This window comes from Danio rerio, chromosome 11, assembly GCF_049306965.1.
Source record: "Danio rerio strain Tuebingen ecotype United States chromosome 11, GRCz12tu, whole genome shotgun sequence".
Lineage (NCBI taxonomy): Eukaryota > Metazoa > Chordata > Actinopteri > Cypriniformes > Danionidae > Danio > Danio rerio.
In genome coordinates, this window is record NC_133186.1 from 25,434,295 (window position 1) to 25,449,641 (window position 15,347).

A 15,347-nucleotide genomic window follows, 5' to 3' on the forward strand; every position below is an offset into this window, starting at 1 on the left:
TTAAGAATTAGTTGACATGTAGATGCGATGTAACATATTCAACCATCAAAATAAAGTGTGACCAGGAGTCACAGTGTCAACATTTTCTAAAACATATTTTGTTTCCAGCAAAAAGAAACTCGTGGATAGTGAGTGCAAATGATTTGTTATTTTGATCAAAAACATGAATTATATCTTTAAATCAAAATGAAGTAAAGCAATATGACCAAATGAAGAATTTTAATTACAATTAAAAGTGTTTAAATACATTCACTTTATTGCATGAGGGTACTTCTAAAGCAAGCACATTAAGTATTATTTTGTTGGATTTGCATAGCTCAAGCAGTCTCATTTTTCCTTAAAATAGTATTAATCACGGTAAATATGAAGACATACAGTGTTTTATTGGAAAAACAAATATTTACACAGTCCAATGTGCTTATTTTCAATTAGTCAATCCCACTTGCTACATATTTCTTGACCGTTCCAACCACGACTTACAAAATAACACTTAAAAATGACTGTTAAACAAGGCCTCCGAAAGGATGCTGTAAAGTTTCGCTCAATAAATTAAAAATATATCAGCCTCGATCAGTTTTCCCGTAATATATCAGATCAAAACTCTCTTGAGTCAATTTACAAAGCTCAAACCTCATTTTATACATCGTAGAAAAATAGGCGAAGCATTGATTTAGTTTGAAGAAAAACAAAAAAAGGTAAAAATAGATCTCTGTCTTCCCCTGCAGGGCTGTTTTTGCTTAAAAGTAAACAGTTTCTCTTTTCCAGATCATACTGTGTTCAAAGCTTAACTCGTTTTGTTGCTGTTGTGTTTTGGAATAAGAACAAAAAAATATCCGTGACAGATCTTGACGGAAGAAACAAAAACAAATAAATTCTCACAAACAAAGCGGAGGCCAGTGTTTAGTCAAACGTTAGACCAAAGACAGATTGATTCTCATTAAAATAAAAAAGACAAGCAGAAAGCACGGTATGGGCTAACAACTTGCATGGCATTTGAAACCTTTCGATATGGGCCAAGTACAAAACAGGAGATTTATATGGTTTGGCAAATAGTTCTTTACTTTAACGATACATTATAATCAAGCTGCTTGATAACAGAGGTAATTACCAGTGATAGAAAAATAATCCAAAATATTGTTCCATTTATTCCATGTCGATCTATATTTACACACACACACACGCACGCACGCACGCACACACACACACACACACACACACACACAAAATGCCAAATGAATCTCCAAATGGCACAATAATCGATCCACAGCTCAAAAAGGGCTTTGATATTCTGTTGGGGCAACAGGATACATAATTTAACGTCATTTTATATATACAGGCTGTAATGCAAGTTGCTGGCCTCGAATGAACACGTGTTGATTCAACAAGCAGACTTAAAACTCTAAGGACACTTCCAATGTTTCAGCTTTCTTATTAATCTAACACACACGCACTCTCACAAGTATTTAGGTACCATTTGGTAACTACTGTCCTAGCAGTAAAAGCACTATTATGATGAGTCCACATGGCTTTGATGCAAAGATTAGAGTAATAGTCATATCAATATATATATATACGCTTTCTTTATAGATACACAAGGCCCGACAATGGTTTGAGAGACTGCAATGTTGAAGGGTTCTCGAGATCCCAGTAGTGAAACCGGAGAGGATCGTGGGAAAGATAAAGGGCCAGGAGGAGTCACAGTGAGTCTGGCCTTTAACATTGATGGAGGGGAAGTGCCCAACGCCAAGTCTTCTTGTATCAACAACATCTTTTGGATCAAAACAACAACGACCTCCGATTGTTCCAAGTCTCCGACTGGGTTTTTCGTTCATAAATCCTCAGCGGTCGCTTGTACACAGACAATTATCATTCCAGCGGTTACAAAATCTGACTTCCAGATAAACTGAGCTTCGATAACTTCGCTGTAGTCCTTCGTCTGGCTTTCACCACCTCCTCGAGCATGGCTATTCTCCTCTGTTCACTTCTTTTACTCTTTCCTGTCACGAACGTGCTTGTGTCTGCAGAATCCGCCCTGAGCAGCTGTAGCATCATTTTGCTTGTACGCACTCAAGTCACCGTAACGGGACAGAGAGCAGATATGAATCTGTAAACATCGTCCACTTCCTGGCTAGTTTTGTAGCTTTTTTTATTTGTAATTTGACTGAGATCCTCGAAAAACCAAGTCAAAATGGTTTGGTTAATTGAATCATGTAGCTCTGCCGTGGGTTATGTGGAGACATAACCAGCGCTCTCTGCAGATGTCCAAACATCCTGAAATATTTCTCTGCGTGGTATTGTGTCAAGTAAGTGAAAGAAATACAATGTTTGGCAGAGGCGAAATAAATGTTCTTGATGTTTGATGGGGTTTTTCCATCTTTTCTTTATCTGCTGGACACTCAGAAGGGCTCGTCGTCAAATTTTACAGCTGCAAGAGCTTGAGCTGGGAAAAAAGGAAAGCGATGAAAAGAGAAGAAGAAATTTATTGTCAGAAACTGCTGTATTTTGAAACAAAAAGAATGTCAAACAAACACAAAAAAATACATTAAGGTCTGAAACAAACTCTATGCATGCGGATGTGTTTACAATACACCCAAAAAGGAAATTGTGTCTTATGTCGTTTTTTTTATTTAGTCAATCTGATCATAAGTGTGAAATGCTAAATACACATGTAAGGGGGCTCACTAAACACGCTTTTCTGTTCTAGAAACACGAGGCACACCACACTGTCAGGGTTCTGCCACTCTGGTCTTGTAAATTCTTGTTTTGGTGGCAGAGTCCGGACACTAGCTCTGCTTTGTCCTGTGTGTCACTGTGTCTCTGTTGTGTTATTGTGTCTCTGTATGGGCGTCGTTGTGAGCACAAACTCAAACCATGCACACTCCCACTTGATGTGAACATGTGAGGTCTGTGCGTGCTTGGGATTTTACTTGGGTTTAACACTGTATGAATTTACAATAGAAAGAATTGCCGACAACTTTGTCTCGGCCCGCAAACTCTCACAAACAAACACACGCGAGAAGTAACATAGAAACAATATGAGGTCACATAGTATATCTTTATACATTCATACATTAACTAAGTATGAATAATCTACTAGAGCATTTATTATTTATCTTAACTAATGTGTTATTAAAAGTTAAATTTGTGCTAGGTGAAGTTAGTGTAGTTAACATGAACTAATGGTATTTAACTTAACATTTACTAACGTTAATGAAGAGGAAGTACAAAGTACTGTGATAAATGTATTGCTATTAGCTTGTTCATGCTAATAATAATATAAACTAACTTTAACTAATGGAGCATTATTTTAAAGCCAGTTTTTTGGCTCTTGCAGCAGAAACAAAAGATTTTGCCATGTGTATTGTTTTTCTGTAGTCTCCTTTGGTGTTTTTATATAAAATGTGTGAGCTTGTTTGACATCATAGATATAAAGATCATAGTAGGCCCATATATACATTTACAAACAGTTGAAGTCAAAATTATTAACCCTGATGAATTAATAGCCCTGTTCATTTTTTCCCCAATTTATGTTTAACAGAGAGAAGATTTGTTTTCAACACATTTCTAAACATAATAGTTTTAATAACTCATTTCTAATAACTGATTTATTTTATCTTTGCCATGATGGCAGTACATATTATTTTACTAGATATTTTTCAATAAACTTCTATACAGCTTAAAATTACATTTAAAGGCTTAACTGGGTTAATTAGGTTAACTAGGCAGGTTAGGATAATTAGGCAAGTTAGTGTATATCAATGGTTTGTTCTGTAGACTATCGGAAAAAATAGCTTAAAAAGGCTAATAATATTGACCTTAAAATGTTTTTAAAAAAATTATAAACTGCTTTTGTTCTGGCCGAAATAAAGCAAAAATACTTTCTCCAGTAGAAAAAAATATTATCAGAAATACTATGAAAACATCCTTGCTCTGTTCATCAATTTGGAAATGTTTAAAAAAAAAAAAAGAAAAATGCAAAGGAAAGCTAATAATTTTGACTTCAACTGTATAGACATTCTCTGCAAAGAAATCAGAAAAGTGTTTGAAATTATACACCAACACAAAACAAGCATCTTAATACCAAAAGCAAACAGAGCCTGGCTCTCATTACTTGAACCATTTGAGGCATGAACTCCATAGTTACAGTTCAAACTATCACACATGTGAGTCTTTTAAACGCTGAGTGTAACAACCATCAGAGATAAGCATGTTAAATGCATTTTAACAAGGGATCGTGTTTCACAATGCATTTAGTTAAACAATCCCATCAGCATTTGCATACTTGTGTATGTTTGTTTCAGACCCAACAGTTAATAAGGTGAGAAATTGTACAAAGGTTGTTGTTAAAATATCTGCACTTGCTTCCCACGTGATGCCAGCAGGTGAAAATGCTTTAATGAACTGTTAATGAACCACAAGTGCAGTTCCACATTCTAGTGCAGAGCGTGTTCAAATGTGGCCTTTCACAACTGTCGTCACGTGTTTCTTATTATCATCGAATATTAATGCAATAAGCAGCTGCTTATTGTTAGCTTGTTTACTCTCTGTGTCAAGATTTATACACAATGAAAGCCGTTCTACAGGAGCTGTTTGCAGAGTCTTCACAAATAAGCAGTTAATCACACATTTATAACTTAATTACATTTTTCTGTATGGGAAGCATGACTATTCTGGGTTATTATACTTCTAGATCTACAGAAAATCAAAGTAGGCAAGGAATATAATGAGCAGGACCAGGTAGAGCCTTTTTTGTGAGGAACCAGATGTGAAAGGAGAGGGGAGGGTTTGTTGTGCAGTGGGCGGGACTCACCTTCACACCTTCATGATGTGGGAGGAGTCAGTGTAGTCAGCAGAAGGGGGAGGGACCAGGCTGGTTGGGGAGGCAGGGGGGCTGGGGACACACTGGGCTGCAATGCAGTGGAATCATGAAGGGGGGAAAAAAATCAAATGAAAATGTATGCCATGAAGCAACTAAAAAAGGAATTGTGGGGTAGAGAGGAGATTGTAAATACTGTCCTCTCACAGAGCCACAAGCCAGATAAAATGAATACATGCCAACAGCTTTTTTTCTCATTTAAATAAACATGAAATGAAATGACAGAAACATCCAACGCATGACACTAAAATCAGCATTAATTTTTTTGCATTTTGGTTGTTTATAAATCTTAATTTAGCAGCTTACATAGACAAAAGTGTTTTTTCCTCTTAAATATATAATCTCTATACTGATGTTTGTCCTCTTTGTCAATTCATACACACTTGTGATTCTGAATATATTCAAAATCTTTCATTTTGAGCAAAATCTCACTCTAAAGCAGTTTCCCAGTGATTGTAGATGGAACTCGACAGTGTGCTTCAGTACAGAGGTCACACATCTAGATTTCAGCTTACATGAAAATCTTGTGAATGCAGATTTTAATCATAAAAATAAATCATATTATCATTTATACTGATCGGTAAACAGAAAATACATGTAATTAAAGTGCAACCTCAGCACTGAAGTGTGGTGAATGTGCATTGAGGACATAGAAGAGCTTGTGACATTGAAAGGGTATGAGGGTCAGACAGTTGGGGTGACAGCTCGCCCCGGCTCCTCAGGGCGGCAGGCTTCCTCACCGGAGAGCAGCCGGCTTCGACGGGATGCCTCAGCGGCCAGAGCACAGGAGATCTCGATGCGTTTTTCCTGCTCGTGAAGCTGCTGCTCTGGGTTACTGGGTCCCTCCACTGGCCCGTCCAATACCGGCACCACATTTTGCAGACTGGAGGAAAGATTCAGATTCATTTTCAATACAGAAGCACTTAAAGATTCATCTAAAGTCATTATTTTTACTGTAGTTATGTCAGAATTTTCTCAAGGATGTTCCAAAATAAACATCTAACCTGTTATGTATGTTATTCAAAGACACAAGAGGGATTGGTTTTTGTTTTTTGAACTCATTTGGACAGCTTGTTCTCATTTTAAAACATTTTGATGGTTTATAGTTGTATGGCAAGTGCTGTGTATGATTTATGGCAACAGAAATGTGCCTGGACAGACTGAACAAAAACAAAATGAAGCTTTATGGTGTGCGGAGGATGAGGATGTGATGTGCATCATACTTTGATTTGGCAATCAGTGTCTTGATTCTTTCAACTTTCTTCTGTTTTTCCCGAAGCTCTTCTGGGCTGAGTGGTGTATTAGGCTCCATGTCCAAATATCTCTCAGGGATCAGGACTTTATCTGGCATGGACAACTAGAACCAATAAAAAATGACGAAAACGTGACTGAACATCCTTTACATCTTTTACAAAACAAATTTTTAGTTTGACAAAAAGTGTTTCAATCATAATGTGTTTTATTCATAATGATGTCTTGCATCACATTCAGGAACTATATTATTCTTCAGAGCATTTGACTGCAGATTTTTTGCAAAGAAAACTGTACTGGACATAGCATAAGCTTAATCAGAAATGGAAACACTTTGTCCCTCAATCGTAGATTTATACAGATAATGTTTTCAAAACACGCATTTATGTGCAATAATGTTATGCAAGCTCATTTCAATTGTTCAATAAAAAAAAACAAAAAGGAAATTGTAACTTTTATCTCACAATTCAATAAAACACTTTTTTATTGTTGTCCATGGCGCAAAAGTATTAAGGCGTGTCCAAATCCACTTTTGCTATTTTAACAATGGAAAAATACGCTCTGCGCCTTGGCGCATGGTCTAACAGGCTTATTCTCTTAATAAGTTATGGTTGTGTTTTGAGAATAATTTGCATTAAACCAATCAGAATCTCATCTCCCTTCCATTGCATCACGCTATGGCGCATTTGCTATTTACATGACGGACTTTTTAAGTGGAAAAACTAAACACTTCACTAGTGAGAAAACAGTTAAACAGACCATCTGGCAAGGGTAAAGAACGCGCCTCCTCCATTCAACCTCTTTACTTTCTTTTTATTTTACTTTTACTCTACTCCTTTACTTTCGTGTTGTACGCACTCCACTAAAGACATCCATTAGACATCCATATGTTTCATTTCATTTGTTATGCACAAAGATTTGTTTCAAAACTATTTCTAAATTCAGTTCTAATATCCAGCAAACAAATAAATGAACAACAATAATACGAAGTGTGATCAAAAAATATCCAAACACTATTCCAACACAACACTTGTCCTATTCTCATGCACCATTTACTGATGCATATCCCTCCAAAACCCGACAGGTGGACAAATCTAAACTTGTTTTTATTAAAACATATATAAATATGCGTATAATAAATAATACTGCTAATAACAAAAACATTATACAAATGCAAATTGTCATCAATAAACTGAAAAAAGACCCCGGAGATGAAGAAGGCTGGAAACTGTGTTTTTTATATTTATGTAAAAAATAATAATTTTTTAAAAACATTTTAGTCTTTTAATTGTTTTCATATGTAAAGATATTTGTGTATTGTTGTACATTCTGTGTGTATCAAGCAATGTGTACATGTTTTGGACCTGCATAACTAACGCGCTTTGTGCTGGATTTTAGACCAAGAGAATTTATTTGGTCAACGGTGCAGTCTATTTCAGTTCTTCAAAATAGCAACGTCCCAACAATGCACCTTAACACACTTCCTTTTTAGACTGGAACACTAATGAGTCCACAAAGTGGTGCAACTGGATTTGCAATTTAAACAACGTGACGGGATTCCTCTCAGGATTTCACGCTCAGTCATAACATAATCAAACTACGACTTTGTTTGTTGTGAAAATGTGCCCTCTAGTGGTGAAAATTACACACTGGGCCTTTAAACTACTAGATGGCATGAAAGAAAAAAAAAAGTTGTTCATAATGGAATGTACAGCACTGCCATGTGATCTCTTACCTCTTTGCTGAGATCCAGATCATAGTGTTCAGGCTCCACCTGTCGTCTCAGACGAGCAATTTCTTCCCTGGGCGACTCCATACCTTCTCCCCTCACAGCTGCCTCAAGACCCTTTATATCCACCTCATCAGCTGTAACTCTCCTCCGTACCTGGACAACAAGCAGAACAGCAGGCTCAATGCATAAACTGCAAAAAATATGCATAGTTTGCCATTAGTAAATATATTTTCATAATGATGAGAAGATACTTACAGTATACTAACACAATAAATGCAATGATTATTGTTAATTATTTATATATATATATATATATATATATATATATATATATATATATATATATATATATATATATATATATATATATATATATATATATATATATATATGAGCAATATCACACGAGTAGCAGTGAGTAGCATATGGCTGTATATCGGTGGGAGGCATGCGTTGGCATGAGGCCGCAGGCCAAATACCTTGGTGCCCCCACCAGTGCCGATATACAGCCATATCACACTACTACAAGTGTGATATATATAACAGTTTGACGGCATAATTGTGTATATAAAAACAAAATCAAACATGGAGAGTCTCAAAACCCCTTTTGTATGAGGCACTACTTTCTTCCGTGTTTAATTCAAATCATAAGCTGACAGTTAAACAGCTGAGCAAGCATCTTTTAAAGATTCTAAAGACACTTTAGATCTGTAGCGTCTGCTTTTTGCTGGCTGTATGTGGGCGGAGTAATACACAAATGGTAAAGATATATACATATACATATATATATATATATATATATATATATATATATATATATATATATATATATATATATATATATATATATATTATATTTCACTAGATATTTTTCAAGACACTTCTATTTAGCTTTAAGTGACATTAAAAGACTTAACTAGGTTAATTAGGTTATCAAAAAATATAGCTTAAAGGAGCTAATAATTTTGTCCTTAGAATGGTGTTTAAAAATTAAAAGCTGCTTTTGTTCTAGCCAACATAAAAAATAAGAATTTCTCCAGAAGAAAAAATATTATCAGACATACTGTGAAAATTGTCTTGCTCTGTTAAACATAATTTAGGAAATATTTAAAAAAGAAAAAAATCTATGGGGGGCTAATAATTCTGACTTTAACTGTATACATATATCTCAATTTTAATATAATTTATATAAAAACACTTTTAGGTATGTTTGTTTGATATAATTTATACATATTTATAATAATAATAATTTGTCTCTTTTTATTTATAATATAATAGAGATAAATATATATTATAATATATATTATATATATAATAATATTTATATATATTTTTTTCCTTCTGTTATATACAGTACTAAGCGCTTAAATGATAATTGAAATACAATAAAAAAACTGACCCTTATAAAAAGTAGGTGTAAGAATTTAACTCAAACCACATGAGCTGTGGTGACGCATAAGCTACCTGCTAACCTTGGAGTAATTCATCACTGTTTCAGTACAGAATCAAACAAATATGTGCAGAAATATGAGGCTAACCACTCTGTAGCTTGTCGAAGACTTGAAGCCGTCAATGTGCTGGTTGCTGGAAAGGTTAAGGCTTCTTCTCTTGTCTCTGACGGAGCTGCTCTGGTTTCTTCGTATCCTCTCATTCTGTTCCTCCACACTCATTTTAGACTTCACCTCTGCGGGGAACACAGCACTCTTTGGCCTCTCCTGGAACACACATTCGACACATTATGAAATGCATTTACAAAAGTCAACCCATAGTCCTACTAAATCTAAACATATAATATGGATCTGTATCTTATTTACGTAGTTAAAAACAATGGGAATTGATATAATCTATAGTCATTTATATTCTCTCAAGAAATAGTTGCTGTTTAAACATTTTTACTACGGATTAAACCCACTCTTGAAATGTGGCCATTGGGCACCTTCCCGTTTCTGCGCTGGACGGCATCAGAATTGTTCTTTTCTTCTGAAGGGGACTTGGTCCTCGGTGGAACGATTCCAACTGCAAGAAAAAGTTATAGACTATAAAGCTATAGAGGTTGCTTCTAGACTTTATTTGCAGTTGTGTTTGTATGTTGTCTAAACTATAACTGTAGTTTTACAAAAACCGCAGGGAAAATAAGTATCGAACACATCATGTTTTTTTCCTAGGAATAATATTTCTAAAGGAGATGTTAACATGCAATTAGACCAGATTTTGGAAAAACCCAAACAAAAAAACATAAAAATACTACAAAACAAAAAAAAAAAAGAGTTATGTGTAATAAGAACGGAATGACACAAGGAGAAAGTTCTGATCTATTAAAACACATTTAATACTTTATACAAAAGACCTGTTTGGTAATGAAAGTTTAAAGACGCCTCTCATTTGTAGAATGAAGTCACAAAAACTGTTCAGAGTTTTTACAAACTTCATCAGTGTGTACAAATCTTGACGGTTCTGTGGGCCTCATTTATCAAATTTGATCTTTATTTTAAATTTTTTATTGGATTCGAGTCAGGTGATTGACTGAGCCATCCTACAGCTTGATTTTCTTTCGCTGAAAGCATTTGAGAATTTCCTTAACTGTGATTTGAATCGTTGTCTTGCTGAAATGTCCACCCTGGTTTCATCTTCATCATCCTGGTGATTTAGATGTTGGTTTAAAGCAGCTAATATCAATTTACAATGATGAAGGGCAGAGGGTTGCTGAATACTGAGAGATTTCAGCTGCTGTCTGGGCTTTCACTGCCTTTCTATACCTCCCTTTCTTCATGTGTTCAATAGTTTTTCCTGTGTTTTATTACACATGATTTAATTTTAACCAATTAGATCTGTTTTCTTTACATATATGGATTTCTTTAGTTGCTGTCAACATCTGGTGAAAATTTCAAGTCAACAGCACATATGTTTTCTTAGAAAAATGGTGACTTGTTTAATACTTATTTTCCCTGCAGTAAAACAATTTAAATATGACTGTTTTTCAACCTCTTGTTGTCTAAATATAAGATCAGAAATGTTTCTTACCTTTATTCTGGTTGGATAACCTGTCTTGCTCTGTCTCAAAGTCACTGGTCTTTTCTCCCTGCGAGTTATAGTTGTGCTGGAAAAGAACATATGAAATGTAACCCCCTGCAAAAAAATTCTAATTCAATGTACAGGATTGCTATTGGAATTTCTGCTATAATTGAAACCAGCCAAGCCAAAAGATCCTTCTGACAGGATCAAATTTAGGATCTAGTGGAAATGTATTTGATTATTAGTAGATTTTTTAATCATATTATAATTTTAAAAAAGCCTTTAGCAATCCCATACCTATATGTTCACAAAGCCATCCTCAGATGACACAGACTCTAGTTATTTTTTTATGATAACAGTTATTCTTAACATACAACCAAAAAAAATAAATGTGAGGGACAGTGAGGGCTTCTGTAGGTTAATCTATGGCATGATGAATAGAAGCCTGGAATGCATGAGGCTACAGGGGAGAATATGGCAATAAGAAAAAGCAATCGAAGCACACTTTTACACTACCACCTTTTAAAATGATCTAACACAGACACACATAAAATGGGTAGTGTGGACTTTAATAGTGCAACTAGAGAAGATGGAAGGAAAATTGGAACTTCGGAAAAGTTACTCTATGTGATTTAATGTAATATTTGCTATGTCTTACAACATGTTTTATACTGAGATGATGTTACATAAAGGGATAAAAGAAACAATTATGAAGGCAAAACAAATTATATAAAGTGAAAAAATGAAACAGAAAAAAGAAAGCAATGTAGTTAGTAAGAATGAACGGAAGATGTTGTTGATAGTGATGCACGATATATAAATATCGGTGGCCATATCGGTATTGGCTGCAAAAGCCACGCTGACCATTGGAGCCAATCGCAGCCTTTTCTGTTGTGACCAATCACAGTCTTTTAAGGACTCGCTCAACAATGATCAAAAAGCAAGCAGGACAATAAATGCATTTCTTTATATTATATAAATGATCATGTTGTTTCTGTGCATGTACTTTAGTTTTGTTTGATACATTCAAAAAGAGTGTTTTCTTTGAGCAATTAAAATTGAAGTCACAGTAGATTCACAGTATAATTTTGTATTAAAAGACCAAATTGAATTACATATAATATATCAATATATTTATAAATGATACATTTTAATACAAGAATTATTGTGTTGCAAAGTAAATTATTCAATTGTTTATGAAAAGCGTTGTCAATGCAACGTGATGCACTGAGATATTGAAACGAATCGATGGCATAATAAATGTAACTGAACCGAATTATAACACACCCCTAATTATATATATATATATATATATATATATATATATATATATATATATATATATATATATATATATATATATATATATATATATATATATATATATATATATATATATATACATATTTGCATTTTGTTTTTGTAATCAGGCAAAAAAATCTAATAACTGCTGAATAGATGGAATAAATGCAATTCCTGATTGCATCCATTTAGCAGTTATTAGCTTTTAAATATAAGGTGTTGTTGGTATTGGCCCAAATTTTCATATCGGTGCATCCCTAGTTGTCGATGATTGTGGAAAAAATGATTGTGGAATGAAAATGGACACATTAGAAGTGCGATTCCTTGTTCTCTTAGTTTGTGGCCGCCTCTCAGAGGTACCTTTCTGCTGTGGAAATCTCCGTCATCCTTGTAGCCTTCCTGGTGGATGCCTGAATTGCGGCCCATGCTGCGCTGCCAGGCATTGCTGTCTAAAGGCAGGGGAGGGACAGAGGGGGGAAAGGACTGGGAGGATTCCAAGGGCTGGTACGATTTTGGGAGTGGAGGTCGTGGAGGAATAGCCTCCTACGTTAGGAAGGCAAGGGAAAAAATAAAAAGGAAAAGGGAAGAGAGAGAGAGTAAAAAGATACAGATAGGGAGGAGAAAGTTGGAAAGAAAGCTGTGCATCAGGAGCAACTAAGCCAGGTGGAGGGCGGACTGAATCATGGGAAGCAAATATGGATCCCTCACCACAACCACTAATAAACACTGACCTGCACACTTCCCACACACATCATACTTTCGTAAGAATCATTGCTAGCAAAAGCAACTGTGAGCTTAGATCTGTTTTACCTACAATTTAAAATCTGAAATGTGCAGTTCAGTCACGGACTGATTTATCTGAATACTCTCTATGCACTAGAAACCCAAAAAGGTGTAAAATTCTGTGTTTATTTTGGTAGCGTATCACTGTGGGAGTGGATCACCTACAATATGAACACTAGCAAACACATTAACCAGAATGACTACAGCTAAATAACCAAAAACAAAACAGAACCATACAGCCAGAAACAGGTATTAGACACAGAAATAGTCTTTGGACCTTATTTAATCATAATTTGATTACATTTACTCAGTTTCTGATTGAGATCTTTGTGATTATGCTAAAAAGCTAACAGACAATGTTGGGGAAAAATACTTTTGAAAGTAATGCATTACAATGTTACTCCCAAAAAAAAGTAACTAGGTGCATTACTTAATTACTTTTTTATGTAAGTAATGTGTTACGTTACTTTTGCATTACTTTTGCGTTACATTTTCTGTCCTGGCTGAGGATTGATCTATTTCAGAAGTTTTATTTTTTATTTTTTAATAGAGAAGCTATGAAGTTAGCAAAGCACTGTATAACCTACATCTAAATTTACCTTTAAAAACGCATTATATATATGTATATACATATTTATTTTTTAATAATGTTATTAGAGAACCTCCTGACCCCAGAGCTATGCATGCTATATATTGAAAGTTTAAAGCAATGTGTTTGCTACTTTTGTACTTTAAACTACTTTTGTCTTGAGTAAAATCACTCTCCATTGAGACTATAATTCCCTTTTTCTTTTCTGCTATGTGTTGACTGCGTGTTTCATTGTGTCTAAATTAATTTTAATTCAGCAATTTATTTTTATAAGCTAATTAAATAAACTAAAAAGTAACTCGTTTTACATTTTTAAAAAAGTAACTCAAATATTATTACTTATTTTTTAAAAGTAATGTGTTACTTCATCAGTTACTTAAAAAAGTAACATTATTACGTAACTTGCATAACTTCTTATGCGTTAGCCCCAACACTGCTTTTAAACTTTGCCTTGTCTGCTTTTAAACTTCTTCATTTTGAAAGTTTTTTCACCATCTAAGTATTAAAAAGTGTCAAATTAATATGATAAGAAATGTTGTTTTTTAATACTGATTTAAAGGAGCTGATTATATACAAAGTTTAGAAACAAGGTATGATGTGTTAACTGCAAAATACACATTTTATGCAGGCCAAGGATGGATGTTATAGCTTAAAAAACTGGCATTGCAATGTTTAGATTTTTTGTGACATATATTCTATTGTATTCCATGATATAGTCTATGGTTAGGTAACTAAAAAAAAACTACATTTTATAATTTTGATTTTAATGTAATCAAAACCTGAAAAACTAAACCTAAATTAAAGTGAATATATGTATTGTGACATGAGAATTATTTCACCACTTAACTTGGATCGCTCTAATATCAGGTTCTCAAACATTAAAGGGACTTAAGAGTGAAAGGAAAGTTACTTGTGTCATTAATTCATTCTTGGTGGTTCATGGAGATTGACAAAGTGTAAAGAGGTTTTTTTTTGTCATTGTGTCGTCATGTCTCTATAGAATTATGGGTAATGCATTTTTTTTTCACCAGCAACTTTGTTATTAGCCCTCTAGGGTCTAAGAGTTTTTTATTTATTTATTTATTTTTTTGAGCACAGAAGAGTTGTTAGAGCTTTTTTCAGTTTCACACATAAATATATATTAAAGGCTTAAGTCTGATCACAATGCATTAAGCACCAAAAACTATGCTATAAGAATATGCAAGCAGAATGTATGTATGTTGCTGTGTTTTTATTTCGGGTTTTCTTTTTTACTTTTAATTTTTAAAGTCACTTTAGACAGTAAATATCCTGAAAATCACCTTTTTTACTCATTCCCTTTACACTTTTTTGTTAGAAAGGCTGTACTGTATGCATAGGAGGGGCTTTATCATAAATATTGATATCCAATTCTTGTCTATTCTGATGCAGGCTGAGGGATGTACACAATGCATAAACGATCTGTTTTAAGTTATAAGTTATCTTTAAAAACAACAACAATAAAATTATAATAAAAAAGTATCTTTAACCCACTTTTATACTCTATTACAGCATAATTTAAACATTTCTAAATGATAACCACAATCATCACTTTCTTATTTTATTATCTATCCTAAAATAAGACTAGAGGAGCAAATATGAATTGCAACAAATGAAGCTGTCCAAGTCGAACACGAACAACAACCCCTCTGAAAGCAACTGCTACTGTAAGTCCTATGATCTGCTCTGATTGAATTAGAGGAAATAGAACACCACCTCTTTATTTAAACAGTCTGTTAGTTCAACAAACGCCACAACATTGCACTTAACACACTATAATGAGC

At 34.2% G+C, this 15,347-nt stretch overlaps 1 protein-coding gene across 50 annotated transcripts in view; it reads right to left on the minus strand.

Moving 5' to 3' along the window:
* Window positions 1-234: 234 nt before the first annotated feature.
* The window catches only part of plekha6 (pleckstrin homology domain containing, family A member 6), a 174,877-nt gene continuing 159,764 nt past the window's right edge, over window positions 235-15,347 (minus strand). For 19 of the 50 annotated variants that reach the window (XM_073916705.1, XM_073916703.1, XM_073916695.1 and 16 more), the window contains 9 exons: window positions 12,534-12,716; window positions 10,881-10,956; window positions 9,772-9,875; window positions 9,398-9,574; window positions 7,863-8,012; window positions 6,100-6,233; window positions 5,617-5,759; window positions 4,811-4,907; window positions 235-2,440 (listed from right to left, as the gene is read on the minus strand). In XM_073916705.1, coding sequence (XP_073772806.1) covers window positions 4,813-4,907; window positions 5,617-5,759; window positions 6,100-6,233; window positions 7,863-8,012; window positions 9,398-9,574; window positions 9,772-9,875; window positions 10,881-10,956; window positions 12,534-12,716 — 1,062 coding nt within the window. In that variant the 3' untranslated portion in view covers window positions 235-2,440; window positions 4,811-4,812. The remainder of the gene's footprint in view (window positions 2,441-4,810; window positions 4,908-5,616; window positions 5,760-6,099; window positions 6,234-7,862; window positions 8,013-9,397; window positions 9,575-9,771; window positions 9,876-10,880; window positions 10,957-12,533; window positions 12,717-15,347) is intronic. The other 31 variants (XM_073916723.1, XM_073916722.1, XM_073916719.1 and 28 more) reach the window with 3 other exon arrangements.